This window comes from Colletes gigas, unplaced genomic scaffold, assembly GCF_013123115.1.
Source record: "Colletes gigas isolate AHSC1104 unplaced genomic scaffold, ASM1312311v1 Colletes_gigas_Sc00012, whole genome shotgun sequence".
Taxonomy (NCBI): domain Eukaryota; kingdom Metazoa; phylum Arthropoda; class Insecta; order Hymenoptera; family Colletidae; genus Colletes; species Colletes gigas.
Window position 1 is genome coordinate 7879571 of NW_025106641.1, and position 17844 is coordinate 7897414.

Genomic DNA, 17844 nt, shown 5'->3' on the forward strand with positions numbered 1-17844 from the left:
GCGGGGGAGGAAACTCCGTTTAACGCTCGAGCTAAAGATAATATACAAATTCTTGCGAGCATAGCTTCTTCGAATCGAGCGTTACTCGATACGCCTGTGATGATAATATTCGTTCGGTTTTCTACCAAAACATCTACAGCAATTTAACCCTTGGCGTTTCGAAATGGGACGATCGATGTTTATTACCGACGATGTCAAAGACGAATTCAAACACGTAAAAGCGTGTTTCATTTATAATTTGCTTAGTTTTACCATTGAAAAGTGTCTGACACAAATCTTAATTCCTCTAGAAATACAATAATAGGATGTCAGTTTAAAATTTCCCTCAACATTGTGCCGAACGCAGAATAAAATTAAACTTTATTCCTCGAACAATTATTTCCATTTTAAACTCTAATTCGTGAAAAACGAACGTAGCCAGCGAAACAGCTAAATCAGCGGGAGGAAACGAGAGGGTAATAGAAACGAATGTTGGTATTAAACCGTCCGCGATGAAGAATCTACATCATTACACGCAACTCTCATTAAATTTAACGACACGCTACGGTTTGTTCCCGGGCGAAAAGAATACGAAACAATTTGCGTATTGTCTTCGCACATCGTTATATTAAAAAACGAGCGCGAACTTATGAACCGAGCAGATTACTTTTATACGCAACTACTCCGCTAAAAACAGCGCTAATTAGTGTACCGAAATCTAAAGGTATCCAGCGAGAACGAAACGCAACGGGGCACGTTGGCAACGCCACGAGACAGAGGATCTAAAACCATTCAATTTCGCCTGGTAACGTTTCCTTTCATCTCCGGAGGGTTTCCAAAGCCACGTTCCCCTGCCCAATTGCGAAGGGACAGACCGTAGAATTCTTTGAAACCGAAGAACACAGTTCGATGTACAAAGACGGCGACAGCCGCCTCTCGTCTGCGAAATTTCTAATTACGCGAGACGCTGCTATGGCATTTCACGTGTTAACAACAGCCACGTCGAAGACGCGGGTCGAGGGGTGTTGGGGATGGTATGCCTGTTAAGTATGTGGAATTGGGTTTATTACTCGCTCGGAGGCGTGTACTATTTCAGGAACTATTTCAGGAACCTGAAAGCCGAGAGCCCTAGCGCGCACGAACGTTGTTCCATTTCAAAGTCCAAGGACCACGCAAGAATAGTCGGAATTGGTGTCGAATTTGCCGTCGCTAAATATCGCGGGAAATTCCCTGGGATCGAACACGGGAAAGTACTCGGGGACGATTCTGATAAAATTTCCTTTACACGCTGCGGCGTTTCTTTGCCATCAAACCGTTTCAGAAACTCAAATACTCTCGCTATTTGTGTGTTATTATACATAGAAAATTCTGTTATCGTTGGTGGAGAGTACTTGGGTATTTTCTTTAACATTACTTCGGGTTCGAATATACAACACAGTTACTCCCACTCGTATTCGCTATAAATGAATGTTTATTTTTACCAAATGTTATTATTTATTACCACTGTGTTACTTCCCCATTTATGAAGTATTTTTCTTCTGTTTTTTTTAATGTTAACGGGCAAGCAATACCTAATTGCAAACCCGATAGAGGGGTATATAAATAATAATAAATACCTCTATACGTATTTTTCCCCCCAAGCGGTATAACCCATCCTGAACTGCACTCGGGCCCAATGCAGCTGAACGTCACTGATCGGACGAGAACTCGCGTATTCAACGTGCCACGAGTAGTTGCACTTGAATAATACTATTTCCACGATAATGTATGCAACAATATTTTTTTTTGTGACTCAGAGAATTTCTACAATATATAGAAACGTCCATAAATTATATATCGGGTGTTTAGTCTGCAAGAATTTTACAACAGCACTTGACTAAAATTAGGAAAATAATTATTCAGATTATAGATTCTCCAAACTCCGGAACCACGCGTGTGCATATAAAGAAGTTAGATAATAATAAAGATATGTCGATCCGAAGGATGAGGAGGGGGGTTCGAGTCGAAATTAATTTCCAATGCAGCTGCTGCCAGCACGCGGCGACGCGGACAAGAGAAAAGTTCGTCTCCACTTTTCGTTTCACTGTTATTTCCATCCCGATTCGATGCCTCGTACGCGAACGCGCTCCGATCGTGGCTGACTTTCGACGACGCGAATGAAGTTGCGCCAGTTCGTCCGCGGAAATTTCCCTCGCCTCGAACGAACTTTCCTCCCCTTACTTGTCCACCCTTCGGCCGGAAACTTCCGTTTTCCTAATGGCGGGAGAAGAAAGGATAAACCGTCGAATCAGCGATCGCTGATACTTCAGCCGTGAAATTTACCGATTTTCCGCGAACGAGTAGCGCCGTGAACCCGCGCGGAATTTCAATACTCGGATGAAATATTAGGGTCGCTTGGAAAATATCACGCGGTCGAGTCGCTTTGCAAAGGGGCGCCTTTAATTTTTGTTCTCCGTGACTACGAGCAGAAGCACAAGTTTTACATTTCGTAATGTGAAACCGTTTTTTTTTCACGAATTAATATACTTTTCGTAGAATAAAGTTTCGCAAAAAACATTTCAGAGATTTCCTTCGCTACGTTACACTGTAATTTTTTTATCCACGTAAACATCTCACGATTCAACAGTTTAAAGCAGCACTGGTCAACGTAACTCCAGGAGTTTATACCGAATTATGTTTTAAGGACGGTTATTACGCTTCCACTTTAAATAAACGAACCCGCGAGTGCATAAACTTGCATCCCCTTATCAAAAACACGAGTTTATTATTCGAGATAAAACTAAACTACGTCTCGTTATGGAAGAAGTATAACGCACGTTTCTTTCCCACCCTTCTGCTCACTCTTCCTGTCACAGCACTGGAATCTGGGTTAATCGGCAGAAAAGTTAACCGCGATCCGTCCTATCGGGCTTTTAATCTTAATTAAAGAACTGCTTGTCAGATCTTTTGTATCGTAATTAAAAAAGTAAGTTCTGATGTATACCTTTCGCTTTTTTTTTTTTTTTTTAAACAAGACCCGATCTGATACGTATGCGCCGCGAAGTCGGCGTAATGTCGGTGACCTAATTAAGATGAATGAAGAAGTTCATTTGCAAGTTTCCACATTATGATAAAATACGACAAAGTTTAGTCTGTAACTTTAAGCGAGGGGCGTTAATTACTGTCACTTTGTTGTAAGGGAGCATTGTGGACCGGAAATGCCTGTAACTTCTGACGAATTTGAGTAATTATATTCGTGAATGAAAATCGAATTGTAATAAATTGTAATAAATTATTTAAAAATCTCTGTCTATTAGGTATCTATGATACTTGCTCTTGAAAATCATAGAAAAGTGTTTACTTTTATTTCCAATTCATCAGTAAATTTAATCAACATTGATTTTTGGATTATGCAACGCTCGACGGATACCAAGAAACCGTAAGATCGATCGCCAGAGTCGATCGAAATCGTCGAACGTCGAGGGACAGGGATAGCAGAGGGGGGGTAGAAAATCGTACTTCTGGCTTCTAAGCAGAAAATCTAATTTGCGTAGCTTAACTCGTAAGGAGCTCCAGATGTACGGACTCGAACACACGGGAGTTTCAATTTACGAGACGAGGTCCAGATGGAAGGGCGAGGAGGGATGGAACGGGGGATGCACGAGAGGAAGAAGAACGGGAGATGTTTCAACCGGGGTCCCTGGTCCTACCATCCCTTAGCCATCATCTTCGTGCCAAAACCCGTATCTTCCAGCCCCGTTAACGGTCCTTCCTCGAGAGCTAAACAAACATCATTACTCCTGGCCTTTCTGGATCCCTCTGCCGCCACCAGCAGCAACCACCCCCGCCACCCTGAGCACCGCCGTGTCTGCAGCAACCTTCCCGTGTCCGCGCTGCCGAACCCGCCAATGTACACCGACCAAACGCCGCTCCTGAATACGTAATCCGTCGGTGGTAACACTGATACTTCGTTAAGGGGGAACCTTCGGGACTGGGCTGCGGGAAGGGCCGCAACGACAGAGAGGGAAGAAGGGCCGAGTGCGCGAAGGGACGGAGTCGATGGATGAAGTTAGACGATGGTACGAGGAGAACCGGCGATTCGTGGTCTGAGAGCGTCTGCTGGTCGATTCGGTTAACGTTTGTTCTCGCCACCCGCGTTCCTCTCGCTCCAGGGAAACGAGAAAACGGAGGTTAGACGACGCCGTGGGATTTATGGGCGTTAAGTACACTCGCGATGGAACGTACGCTGGTTAAAAGTCTTGGGGAACCGCTTAGAGAATCCGTGAATCTGAAAAATATACGGTTATCTTCGTGCACTGTAAACGAAGGGAAACTTGCTTTTCTCTTATGGAATTCTTTCACATTTATTTTAATGTTGTTGGTTACGAAGTAGCTTTCTTCCTTTTTTGATATTAATATTCTAGTGATACTCAATTATTCAGTAAAGAAATCCCAATAATACGGTTATTTTCCCCCCAAGTGGTGACCCCTGATCGGACGAGAAACTTTTCTTTTTTTTTTCAACAACCTCATATAGTCTTTTTGCATATCTGATGTTTGAAAGTACCTGGCTCTCTTTTGTGGCTCTACCTTTAATTTTGGAACAGTATAGACATATCTATTTTTCTTTTAAAGTAACCACAGTGTGATGTCTAAAAATATATATTTTCTATCGAAGGAGTATCTTTGCTTATAGGAAAACGTGTATTAGAAACCTGTTTTTGGGGAGGAGAACCGATTTTTTCAACGTGACCCAACCGTTGACAGGTTTTCTTAGTAATTTAAACCCTCAAATGAAACATGGGAACGATTTTTTCATCATTTAGCGAACTGAATTACTATTATAACGTACGAATACGAGTGGGGGTAACTGTGAGTCCGTTTACTAACACGAACGCTTGCACGAAGCAACGCAATATGGTCTAATCAAACCGTATGGAGGGTGTTCGGCTACCCCTGGGAGAAAATTCATGGGGTGATTTTAGACACCGCCGGGGGAAGGGGGGCCGAAAATTAAAACGGAATTGCAATCGAGCCTCTGTTTTGCAATCGTAATCGTTCGAAAAATTGGTAAAATTTGCCTGAGACCAATTTTTCAATTTTTTGATCGCTCTACGCCGGAATACAGTTAAGGAAAAATTGAATTTTACAAATAACTTGAGGACTTAATGTACTTTGTGAATACAGAGAAAAACTCCTGAACCACATATAATTTACTTAAAATGGCGTTCTCAGTTCCGTGTAAGAAAAGTTGCGAGTAAAGTTAGTGATTGATCGTTGCACGGATCGTGTCTAACGAAATTTTTGCTGCTGCTCGAACGATGCTTTTTCTCAAGGACTCCAAATTGGCATGCCTTTTCTTGCAAGCCCTCTGTGCAACAGCATCTCAGAGCTTATAGTTCAATAAGCTTAACTGGAGGCAACCGCAAAGTCAGCTTCAATTTTAACGAATGATGTCGTTACAACTGTCTACATAATTACCAAAAATTCTGACAAAATCTTGCTCCAATATAAATGAAATTAACACACTTGTAAACATAACTGAACCATATTATAAATTTCCTATTGCACCGGTATCAATTGCCTTTTCCATATTATTAAAAAGAATTCATATCCACGAATCTTCCGGCATTCAAATAACAAGCAACGTCTGCCACATCGTCGCGACATCCGTTCGATACCGTAACACGATTTTTCCAACAATATCGACGAACCAGTACTTTTAACTCCTCGAATTCCGTGAACCGAGCTCCGCAGCCTCGTCGAGCTACTCGAGCCCCGCCGCAGTTACGAAATTCGTACCAGGCAGCGCAGCGGCACGCTCTCGAATTCGACGGACTTCATTTTTCGTCAAAATGTCGAGCGTTTATAAAACCGCCGCTCGATCGGGCAGAAATAACCGTTCCACCCCCTCCCTCCACGATCCGTCGTTTCCCTTTCGACCGAATCAACGCGGTCGCCTCGATATTCAGCGGCCCAAAAAACCCTTCAGGCACTGTCGTTGTAAAACGTAGCTCGCGACCAGAGACGAAATGAAACGAAAGAAAAACGAACAAAATAAAGGATCGAAACGATACGACCTCAAACATCCACGTTCCGCCGCGAGGGAACGAGACGAGAGTTTATTTCGTTAATCCAGCCACCCTATTCGCCGACGGGGGTCGGTTGATTCGCGTTTGAAGCGCGGTGCCAGCCGGTTAAACGTTTGTTCCGATTAACCACGTTCGTCTCGACGAGCGTCCCTCGAAGGGACCAGACGCGGAGGGGACGAACGTCTCCGCACGACGAGGAGAGAGGGGGGGGGGAACGAAATTTGTTGCTTCCGGGCAGGCGAGGTCCTTTAAAGAAGTGCATCTTATTACCAGCAGCCAGCTGGGAGACGAGGAACTCGCGCCCCCGTAAATAATGAGGGACCGGCGCGGGTGTGCGTCGACGCTGAGAGATACAAAAGTGAGCCGCCGCGACGACGGCGCGGAATATTATTCGCGACTCGAGACGTCGACGCGGAAAAAGGGGGGCGGGAGAGGATGGTTGCGCGAACGGAATATACATCGGCGTGGAAAAGGAGACGGATGTCGCGTCGCTACTTGAAGCTCTCATTGTCAGCGAATGACAATTGCGTAAAGTCACTCGTTTGCTTCGAACCGCGGGGGGCGGAGGGGGAGGGAGAAGCTCCAAGTTTGTTCTCAATGGAGAATTATGGAATTACCGGGCTGAACGGGAATCGATACCGAGGAAATTGTTCCGCGACGAGCGTACGCGTTCCACCCTCCCACGCGGAACGAAAACTCGTTCATTATTTCATTTAAATATTGTTACGAAACTGTTTCTTCCGTGTGCTTTCGATTCTCCTTTAAATGGTTCGTTATTAAAAGGTTACGATACGGGAATGATTCGTAAAATGAACACGAGATTCGTTGATTGAACATTTATATCCCTTCCGACTCTCCACCCTTCGTGATTCAACGATATGAAAATGATTCCTTGCGTATGCGTTCGTATTTTAAATGGTTTGTTGTTAGAAGTGTGCTCTATGGTTCGCTAATGATTCTTAAAATGAACATTTGATTCGTAACTTGAACATTTATACGCCTCCCAACTCTCTTCTCTTCGAGACTCAACGATGAAGATAATGAGGTCAAGACAAAATATTCTAAGATCTTTTACTTAATTTGAGCACCTCCGATATTTTCATTGCTTTCTCCATCTTCATAAAAAAATTTTGGTCCAAAATAGTGTGTCTAAAAATTCCCAAAAATGCCAACGACAACGCAAAAGCGATATTTCTCGTTTATTGTATCCTTTAACTACCATCGCGACTAAACTTCCATAAAATGCAAAATGTTTGAAACACCACCGACGATAAATTCGGATCTACGATTCCATCGATCAATCGGTAGCCCCGGCTGGGCATCTCGCGTTCGGGCGGATCTTAAATGTTCGACGGTCTCCAGAACCGAGCCAGCGTCGAGACAAACGGTATCCAGCCGGCTAATTAATTAACTTAACGACCTCCACGGTCCGCGCGGAGCGCTCTAACGTCCTATAACTCGAAACGGAGATCGTCCATGGTCGCTAAAAGCGCGCGCCGCTGCACGATTATCCGTTGATCGTCGACGAACGTTCCTGGAAGAGTTTCGATTCCGCATCCTCGATTCGCGAGAGGATAATCGCAAGACGGGGTCAACGACTCTCGAAACCCTTCTCTGATAATATCGGATTCGGTAGAGCGGTCGTTCTAAGTGCATAGGTGTGTGCAACGCGAAGAACCGGAGAAAAGAGGCGAAACCAGAAAGAGGGTCTTGCAGACTGGCGAGAGGCGGGAGAAGGAATGCCATCAGATTTCGTTCGGTTCAATCAGTTTACCACCATTGTGCTCTGTGTTCCTCGCTTTCAGATTATCGAGAATCGACCACCGACACCTCGCAGCGTCGCACCTCGCCCCCTCCCGCCCTTCGAAAGGATCGATGCAATCGCTCGAATTATCTTGAACGTTCCTTGCCTGTGATCTCTGTGTACTCCCTGTACGGGATCCGCCACATTGTCTTGCGACAATGGACGCACGGAAACGTTGGTATCGCGCGGGGGAAATTTATATGATTCCCCGTCGATGCACGGGTAATTGCACAATCGTAACGTTCTTACGAGATGACTGGGAGATCTTCAATAACAAACCGTCGTTGGTTTCTTAACACCCTCTAATAAAAATAAATATTTAAATACGTTAAACTGTCGACAGAATCAGTGCCGCTAATGTTATTCCACAGGTAAAAATTATATTGCAAGATTTATCAATTATCGCGAGTAACCAGAATGATTACTAATTTTCAGAAGAATCAAAGTTTCGTGCACTTTCTGATAGCGAAAGGAGTGTTTATTTTTTTTTTCTTTCGAACAAGTAATAGAATTGGGTCGTAAAAATTTCACAATGAGACATTAGGTCGAGAAAAGGAGAGGAGTATCGTGGTATCGAAATATGCCTGCGCGGGCGAAATACCTCGTCGATTAAAAGTATCAGGAACTCGACAGGAGGGTCGATAATTTAACGGATAAATAAGGACAGCGAACGACTCGGGAAGTTTTCATGATCCCTGTGTAACGAGTAACTATTAATTTCCCGTAAAATTACGGACGGTCGGCGTCTCAACGACCGGAAGCCACTTCTCGAAGGCTGCCCTCCTCCGTGGATCCCGCCGATATCTGAGCTATAATCGAGCCGTGGAGGATGAACTTAATTCGTCGCTAACGGCTACGATACGCCCTCAGAAGCATTACATTCGCAAGAAATGTGATTTGACAATTTTATATACAAAATTTTTCACGTTTACACTTTGCAATTAAAGAACGATAGAAGATCTTATTCTGTTATTAAGTGAAGCACAGACCCAACATAAATTCTTGACCAATTTATATTCCTTCGATTCTATCGATGATACCAAAGATATTTTAAATATTTATCGTTGATACAAAAATGTGGGGAAAATTATCGATTTCAGGCGTTTAAACGATGCAAAATGAACTCGTCTTAAATGTTGCTGGCGAAGACAGAAATCACGCGTCTTAAATAATCGTCGATGCTATTCCACGCGTTGGTTACGCGAACGAAGAGATATTGCGTCGGTGTGTTGCCCTACAAGGCGCCGTGTTCCTCGTGGCCGCTCGAGGATCGCTCTATCTGAATATTCAATAGCCTTTTCGCGTTACACACTGCCTTCGATGTTGGTGCAACGTTTGTACGTGTGTACACGCGCCTACGGAACCCCGTCGACCACTACGCCGTTGCAAGCACGGTCGCATAAACAGCCCACTGTCCACAGCAGCGTCGCTTTGGCGTCGCCGTGCCACCATTTTCGCCCTATGTGGGTCACGCGTGAATTCAAGACGCGCCTATGTGCGTCGATTATCCAAAGAATCTAATTGTCGTCAAAGAAAGTAATTCCGAAGTCCCCTCGAAACGGAGTTGGACTTTACCAATAGCGAATAGCAAAATTTCGGGGAGACAGAGATGCTTATTTGACTATTTTACGTAAATAAATCCACGTCTCAATTTACCGCGGTGCTCTGTACACAACCTTCACATTTGCAAATGTTCAAAACACCATCGACTGTCGATACGTTAACCGAAGTTTCGATATTTTCCGAGTGCACAATCGTGTAATACATTTTCCCAACATTTTGCAAACTTTGAACACTAACAATGGTCTGCGAAAAAAAAAATGCTGGTTAAATTTGATTGTCAATCAAGGAAACATTTCGATCACGAGTATTTTTTATTTATTTTGTCAGATCTGACGTTTCACATATAGTTCATTCAAAATTCTAATTCAGATCCAAAGATTCATACTTTCTTTGAGGTTCAATAAGAACTATTTAAAAAATATACAATTTCTATGGAATGAAAAACTCTGAAATTTTTGTAATCTGCAAGATAGTGGTAAAGTAAGATTAAGGAACTTGTATAAGATGTAATCGTAGCCAAAGAGGTAAGAAGTTTTTAAATCCTCGAATAGAAACGTCCTTTGATATGTAACGAGACGCGCGTAACAGAAGTTTGTTCAATTAACTCGAGAAATGATTTGTGCCTAGAAAACGCCACGTAATTACTGTGATCCTGAAACCTCGTTTGAACACGTTTGCCGCGAATCTCTTACTTCAAAGAGATAAAATTAAATGCTTTGAGTGATCTGGCTACGTTTGAAAACTATATAGGTGATGTTATTCGCGTCGCGCTCACCAAACAAAATTTAATTATTAACGTTCCGAGAAATTTACCGCGACGCAAATTTATTAAAACTGTACTAATATAATCATTCTGATATTTGTTCCGAAGTCGTGTGCTTTGAACTAATTACGTAACTTTTAATGATACGAAAAACCCAGAGGATGCGCTAGTAACGATTACAACTGTATAATTATATTCGAACGAATTTAGTTTCATTGTGCAGAGTCGAAAAGGTATTGTACTTGCTCGATGGCTAAGCTTACAAAGAAATATTTAAACGATCGATAAATACTATATATGAATAGCAACTCTGTAATTGTTATTTTAGTCAGTTTATTATTAATAATTTGTTGAAAACTATTCTATAAAAGATTGTTGAAACTCAACAGAAAATCGCAGGGTTGAAAGGGTGGAAGAGAAGATGTCAGATAATTTTCCCGTCCTCATCGATCGAAGTCAGGAACAATAGGTAGAACTCGATTGGTGAGAAATCTCATTCACATATTTCTCCCGACTCTGATCGCCAATTGGCAGTCTCGAATCGGAGCAAAACCGACTAACGAAGCGAAGGATACGCCAGTGAACGTCCTTGAACGTTTGGCCCAATTGCACGGCGATTACGAAGATAAATCTTTGGTCACGAAACGCCATAATTATATTACGCGGACGATGGATGAATGCGAAAAAGGGAACGGACCGGAGAACTGCAACGAGTAACGAATTACCAATAATTTATCGTCCTCCGAATAGGTCGAAGGAACGAGACAATTTTTCCCCTCTTTGTTCGAATAAAAAGGTATTCAGGATCCCTCACGATAGTAAAATAATCGCTTCGAACAAAATTCCAATTTGTTAACGATTTAAGAACGAACCATGCTGAATAGAAATTTACATCGAATCTTAACAATTCCCTCCGTTTGGCACGCGTGACAGACTGTAAATACAAAGACAGAAGCGAAGCGAGAAAAATGTAGCGACAGAGGAGTAAAAAGTGAACGTCGAAAGAACGACGGAAGACGGGCGAACAAAAGCGACATGGCGGACGTATCAAGAACGACGAAGACGGAGTCGCCAAAGGACAACAATCGGGGGCGGAAAAAAAACGTGAAACGAGAGAAGGGGATAGCCGCGAGTTCGGTAAGCTGGTGTAAATTTTGTGGACTTGTGGTTTCCGAGCACACTCCGCCGGTTACATCGATCGAATCTAACTTGATCGTCCGAGGGCCCCTAATGAACTGTTTCTCCGTTCTCCGCGATTGCACTGAAAACTCTCTTTGTGGCGGGACGAGCGACGAGTTAATACAATTTGTCAAACGAACGTCATCGGGGACGTGGCTCGGACCGAGCGCTGATTGAACTCTGACATTAAAGCGTGTTTCGAGGCCTGGGCTTTCTTATCTCTCGGCTATACGCGAGCACCGTTTGAAAGGATCGACGACAATGGACCTTCGTGCCGTAGACATTGAAAGCGAACAATGAACACAGTTTTAACTTCGTGGCATCGAGTCAACTCCAATTCAATAGAGAGTGATTTTACCGCGACGGTTAACCGAATAACAAACGCTGCTTCCAAATAAGTACGCTGGATGGCTGTATTATTCCACGCGTATTTAATCTCACGCCAAGGATTAAGAGTTTTAAAATTATTTTACACACTGTTCACGAGCAACAAACTTCAGTTTTCCAGTTATATTTTACGTTTAAACATCGACTATGTACTGTGCGTACGCGAGAAGTTGGCGAGAAGGGGGCATATACTTCGCTTGCCCCTTCTCGTGAATGCACAATACTATGCACCCCATGCAGGCACCGTATTTTGATAATTCTCGTCAAAATAGGATCTTGTGGCTATATTAAAACGATTCGAACGGAAAGATGGATACGTCAGATAACATTCTAACCTGGCATTGTTGTGGTCCCTGTCTGTTGGGCGACGAAGCCTTCGGTCTTGGTTTCTTCACGCCCAACTTTCCAGGATCTCCTCCACCAGGTCTCGACTCCTCGCTGCTACCTGAAACCAAAGGATAGACCCGGTGAGGTGCAAGGTCGTTTGCTTTTCGTCACGCTTCGCTACCGGTCTACGACAAATCGAACATCCTGATAAATCGAGACACGTCCCGACGAGAGAACCACGGCTCGCGGAAGAAACTCGTTTTCCTGTTACGTCGAACGGGGATGAAACCATTACCTACACCGATCCGAGGCTTCGGCGATCCTCGATCGACGACTTTTTACGACGCCTTGCGAGATTTCGCCCAGAAGCCCTCACACACGCGCCGGTTTCTTCGTTCGATCGTCCGCTAGGAAGGAAGCGAGTTTCATCGCCCTCCCCCTCCCCTCCCACCCGACTTATGGAAGATTGATTGCCCGCCGTGTCTCTTTTTGCGCTCGATACAGGATACACTTAATGGCCGATTGGCCCGTCGTCAACATCGATCGAGGCCTCGACGAAGAAACGATCGAGAGACGACTCCTCTGCTCGTCGCTGTGCATCGCTACGGGACGCGTGATTTATAGATGAAAACGTCAAACTCGTTTCGAGCTTGCAAGAATCTACGTTCGTCACGCCGTTTTGTCGTTAATTCTTACCTTCCAACTCTCTGGAAATACCGAGTACTTTGTGCCTCCGGTGTTGATATTAATTTTAAAATAATTTTTAACAAATTAAATATCGTGAAACGTAAGTATTTCATACATCGATCACTCTGAATGTCCTGTTTTAGATCTGCATTCTCAAAAAAAATTATTTGCAATACACTTTTAACTTCTCTTTCACAAGATCACTGTTGAAAAGAACAAACGTAAGGTTTAATTCCGCGCATCTCTGGCGCAGATCTACGCGTAACGGCGATCCGTACGGTTCCCCTCGATCGTAACGCGCAACAGCGTTGTATTCTTCGGCGATAATAACGCGATTCGGCTGAAAAGGGGCGCCCGGAACGACAGAGTTTGCACGAAGGATGGAAAACGCGGAGCAAAGCCCCTCGAGCCCGTATGGACATTTTCAATTATGGCGGACACATTACAAAGAACAAAATGGAGAGGCCCTCCCTGACCGGAGATTGTGCTCGGCAAGGCTCATTTCCGGCCGAGGAGCGACCGGTGCTCCTCCACGATTTACTTTCAACGTTCAAGGAGATACGTCCCCCTCGTCCCCCGCCCGACCAAAACCCTCCCTCTTCGCCGTTGAATCGTTGTTACCGTCTAAAGCAACACCTGCTACCATCTTTCTCCCTATCTGGCCCAGCTTCCTCTTTCATCCTTGTTTCATGGCGTATCTAATTAATGATTGTTCCAGGAGCCCTGTTGTTGGTTCCCGAGTCCTAGGAGGCTCGTCGTGCTTTACTTTCGCGCAGCGCCGGGCCCCCGAACGAGAAATTGCCTCGTTTAAGATTTAATTATTACGCCGCCCTCTCGTCCCTGGTTGCGCGGGAAGACGAATACGTCTTCAGCTATTCGCGTAGACGTTCTTTTCGCATCCGGAAGAAGGATTCGAGACTGCCGGGGCTCGAAACGAAACGAGGAAAGGAATATAATTGAAGAGGACGATGATAAAGGTTAATTATTAAATTGAGGAGGCAGTAGAAGCTTCATTCTCTACGAGACTCGGCGAGTATTACGAACGAGAAGAGTCGGCAAAAAAGTATAAAATTTTAAACCGATTAATTCTAAAATTATAAATAATATGATCCAGGTACACAGCTATGGGGATTTTAAAAATCGTTCGATTTTCGTTTGAAGATGAAGTCTCGCGAGAAACTTTATCGTATATTTTTCGCTCGCTTTTCCACGAGCTGTTTTCAGGTAGCATCGGGACCTTCGTTACGACCCGTGTAATTTTAAATATTTCCGCTGGAAAAACAGACGGTAACCGAGCTCTATTGGCGTAAACGGAATTAGAATTTTATTTACGCGATCCAAAGCTACCGAAGCATCGGTCGGCTGTTTGAGTTTCGCGAAAGAAGCCGAGTTTACCGAAGCCCTGATAAAAAGGAAAATTTTATAGCGGGCAAACTGGCCGGAGTACACGGGACCTCTTCTGTTATTCTTTTTCCCCGAAGTGCTGAACTTCTGGCTACCGTCCGGAAATAAAGTGACGCGGTAGTAGACAGAAAAGTTTCACTTCATCAACGTCAATGTAATACCGACGGCGAACGTTTTTGGCGAGAACTTACTTCGACGATACTTTGTCCGTTTCACTTTTTCACGTCTCCTTCCTGGTTTTTTTTTTTTTAGATATTCACGAATTTATTTTGGACACAAACAGGATAATATGCCTAGCAAATACCAAAAATCCAACTTTCGAGAATATTTGTCATCGTGCAAACGGGGAACGTAACAAACGGTGCGTCTAAATTTCTCTCCATTTATATCGAATATAGATAGCTCGTTTTAGCGTACATCGAAGCTCCCATTTGTAATAGAGGATACTTTATACGACTCTATATAACATTCATTGCGACATTGTTGTAAATTTTCAAGCTAACAACTTTCATCCAAATAACTCCATTTAACAAAAATCTGGTTCCCACGATCACGATTACTTTCATACAGTGTTCGACCATTCTGCAAATTTTTTGAAAGATTGGACTTCTTGTATAGAAAAATCTGTTCTATGGTCGTTTTTTTTTTTCCCAAATCATTTGTCGAGGGGTCGATGTTTACACGTTTTTCGATATCGATAAATCAACCGAATAAAAGGGGTGCCGCGCGGCACGTTTCCGTTAAATGCGAGTAATTTAGAACGTAAATGGAAAATACGCGTTTTTCCAGCCCTTCCCGATCATTTTATCGCGCCGTTAAAAGTTTAATGCGACCGTACGATGCATTTTAATGAACTGTTCGCGTTCGTCGCCGGGGGAGCGGTTAATTGGTAACAATGTTCGACCGCGTCGATGGCGGTATATTTGCGATCGGCGGACGTTGTTTAGTCGGATTGTATTTCGTTCGCGTCCCTTCGGGGTACCCGGTGGCTCTCGCCGCGTCTCAGAAAGCGAAACGTCACTCCTCGGGGCTACTATGCATAATTGCATCGCTAATTCTACTAGACAAACACACGATTTCGTGGCCGCGCGGTACACTTAACAGCCCACAGAGGACGTACCAATTATACGACAGTTCAAAAACCGTTTAATATTCATACCGCCGCGCGACTCGGCGATATTGCGACTGGGACGCGAAGAAATATCGCGACATCCGCGCCATACATTTTAACTCGATTATCGTTGCAAATTATGTACGACGATAAATGCAGATCGCACATTTTTCATCCCGATAATCCGAAATTATCGCAGGGGAAAGTATTCGTTGGTACTTTAAAATCGTTCGATAATTTTCGCCGCTTTTCATTTCGTAAGCTTTTTCTAATCGAGAATTTTCAAACCGCTATTTTTATAGATAGACAAATGATTTGACACTTTAGAGAAGGTTCGAAGATTGTCTCTGGTCTGTAAATCGTGTGCAATATGTAATTAATATACTTCGAAAATCGAGACTCTTAGAGCTCGAATAGCAGCAATCGTTGGCTTAAGCAAATCGTCATTGGGTTGCAACAATAACAGCGGAGCCTCGATAATTGCGTGCAAACCTCGTTTGTTGCGGCGTGTTGACACGCGAAAGGGACGGTCACTTAGCAAGAACTGGAATTGGTAGGATAGTTCGAGACAAAAGCAAATTATTGGCAAGAGTTATCAATGCAGTTGTGCGAGTCTCTGGTGTTCGCTGAAATGTTCAGCCCAGTTTTCTTGGGAATATCGATTCCATTATAGTAATTCCGCGCCCACGGAAAATAATCCTTCCACGTTTAATAAGTAATTAATATTCTTTGTTGTGCTTTCCATGCACGTAAATAGAGTGTAATCCTATCTCGTGTAATCCCGTATACTCTGTATTGCTATTATGTTACATCCAGCAGCGTTGTTATCTTGGATACGTATATATAACGAAGCGTAGGATGATCCGAAACTTTAGTCTCTTCAAAATTTCAGAGGAGATGTGGGTTATAATTGGTACTCTGAAACTTGTTTCGTCGATATACATTAATTGAAATAATTACAGTCGCTGTACGTTACAGCACCCAGAACTTTTGGAGCTTCGTTGTAATGTACAAGTTCCAAATTTTGAAATTATTTTTAGGTTATTATTAGTTGGAGGAATAAATAATTATCTGTTTCGAGTGGCAAGCAAAAGTCTTCTGGAATTAGAGAAGCATTCTATAGATTGTGACATTATGTAAAACACTGTAATAAAGGACACACATCAACATACATCCAACCATAAGTAATTTCTTTACTTTTCTGAAGAGAGATTTCTGAGGAAAGTTGAAACATTAGGTTAAAATAGTCCTATCAAATTCGATCGATTAATTTATATAGAATGACGCTGTAATTGCAAGAAAATATAAAACAAGGACCAAATTTGAATGACACCAGCGAATCAGAATAAGAGTCAGATGCTCGAAGGTTAATTTTAAGCATTGTCCTTGGCATTCTATCCACTTTGGAGGACTACTCGCCAAGGTTAGTCCTTGGATCTCGACCCTGGAACAGTCGAGCAAACAATAGACTCCGTTCACAAAGAAAGATCCAAGAGAAAATGGACTTCAATTAAATATACTTGGCCCAAGAAGAGTCCTCGAGCACTTGACGTTTTATGATTCGAAAAGATGAGAAGTTGTTCAGAGACAAGAGAGGCCTCAGATTTTATTGAAATTTGGCAGAGTAATAGTCAATTATCTTTACCTTGGCAAGAGACTGTTAACTCTTTGCGCTCGTATTCGTGTTTGAAAAGGCTACCAATGAACTTGGAGTTTTTTTTTTCATATGCAAACAAAATGGAAACATTTCAACTTGTCGGTTTAGTAGACAAAATTAGAGAAATACACAAATTTAATCTGCATTTCACCTCCTCTTGAACAGTGAAAATTTATATAATACGTGAATATAAATTCTGGTTTTCAAAATATTTAAAAAATAAATTCTAAATTGGAAGGAAGATATAGGACACACAGGAATACTAAAAGCTAAAATACCAGCCTTTGTGAATGTATGAAATGTAGTTTCAATATTCCCCTCGAAAACACAATTTTTTATCTTTCTTTGTCAATTTAGCCAGGAAAAAAGCGGAAAAATCTGTTATCTTTTATTTATTTTATTCTATATATACATACACATTTAAGCAGAAATTAAAAGAAAAAAAATACGAATGTAAATGTAGGATGGTGATTATATGGCGGCATACGAGTGCAAAGGGTTAACATACTCTCCCACATTTATTTACAGAATTTAATAAATTAAAATTAATATCTTTCTCAAATCACTCTTCACTCCCAAGCATCTACGATCGATCGCCAAGGTTGATGCTCACTTTACAAATCACAATCGTTGCATAACCCCGTTATCGTGATCGAGTTCACGTTTCAACAGTCCTCGCATCCCCCATTGTTTCCTACGACTAACGAGGTGTACCATACAGACGCGTGAATCGAAGCCAATCGCGAATTCGCGGAACTTTCGGGTCCGCCGTAGTTCGAACGAAATATAATTCGATCGCGGACGAACGAGGCGGGGAACGTGGGTTCGCGATGGTGAAAATTCCGCGGTGACGAGGACCGAATAGGCGACTCCGGTCGGTCGAGTTACTCGCGAGGCGCGGCGCTCGTTTAT

The 17844-nt window shown here is 43.0% G+C and overlaps 1 protein-coding gene across 6 annotated transcripts in view; it reads right to left on the minus strand.

Annotated features, from left to right (window-relative positions):
• LOC122399109 overlaps positions 1–17844 on the minus strand; it is a 605244-nt gene that overhangs the window by 131236 nt on the left and 456164 nt on the right. For all 6 annotated transcript variants that reach the window (XM_043399523.1, XM_043399526.1, XM_043399525.1 and 3 more), the window contains one exon: positions 12082–12191. In XM_043399523.1, the coding sequence (XP_043255458.1) occupies positions 12082–12191 (110 nt within the window). The remainder of the gene's footprint in view (positions 1–12081; positions 12192–17844) is intronic.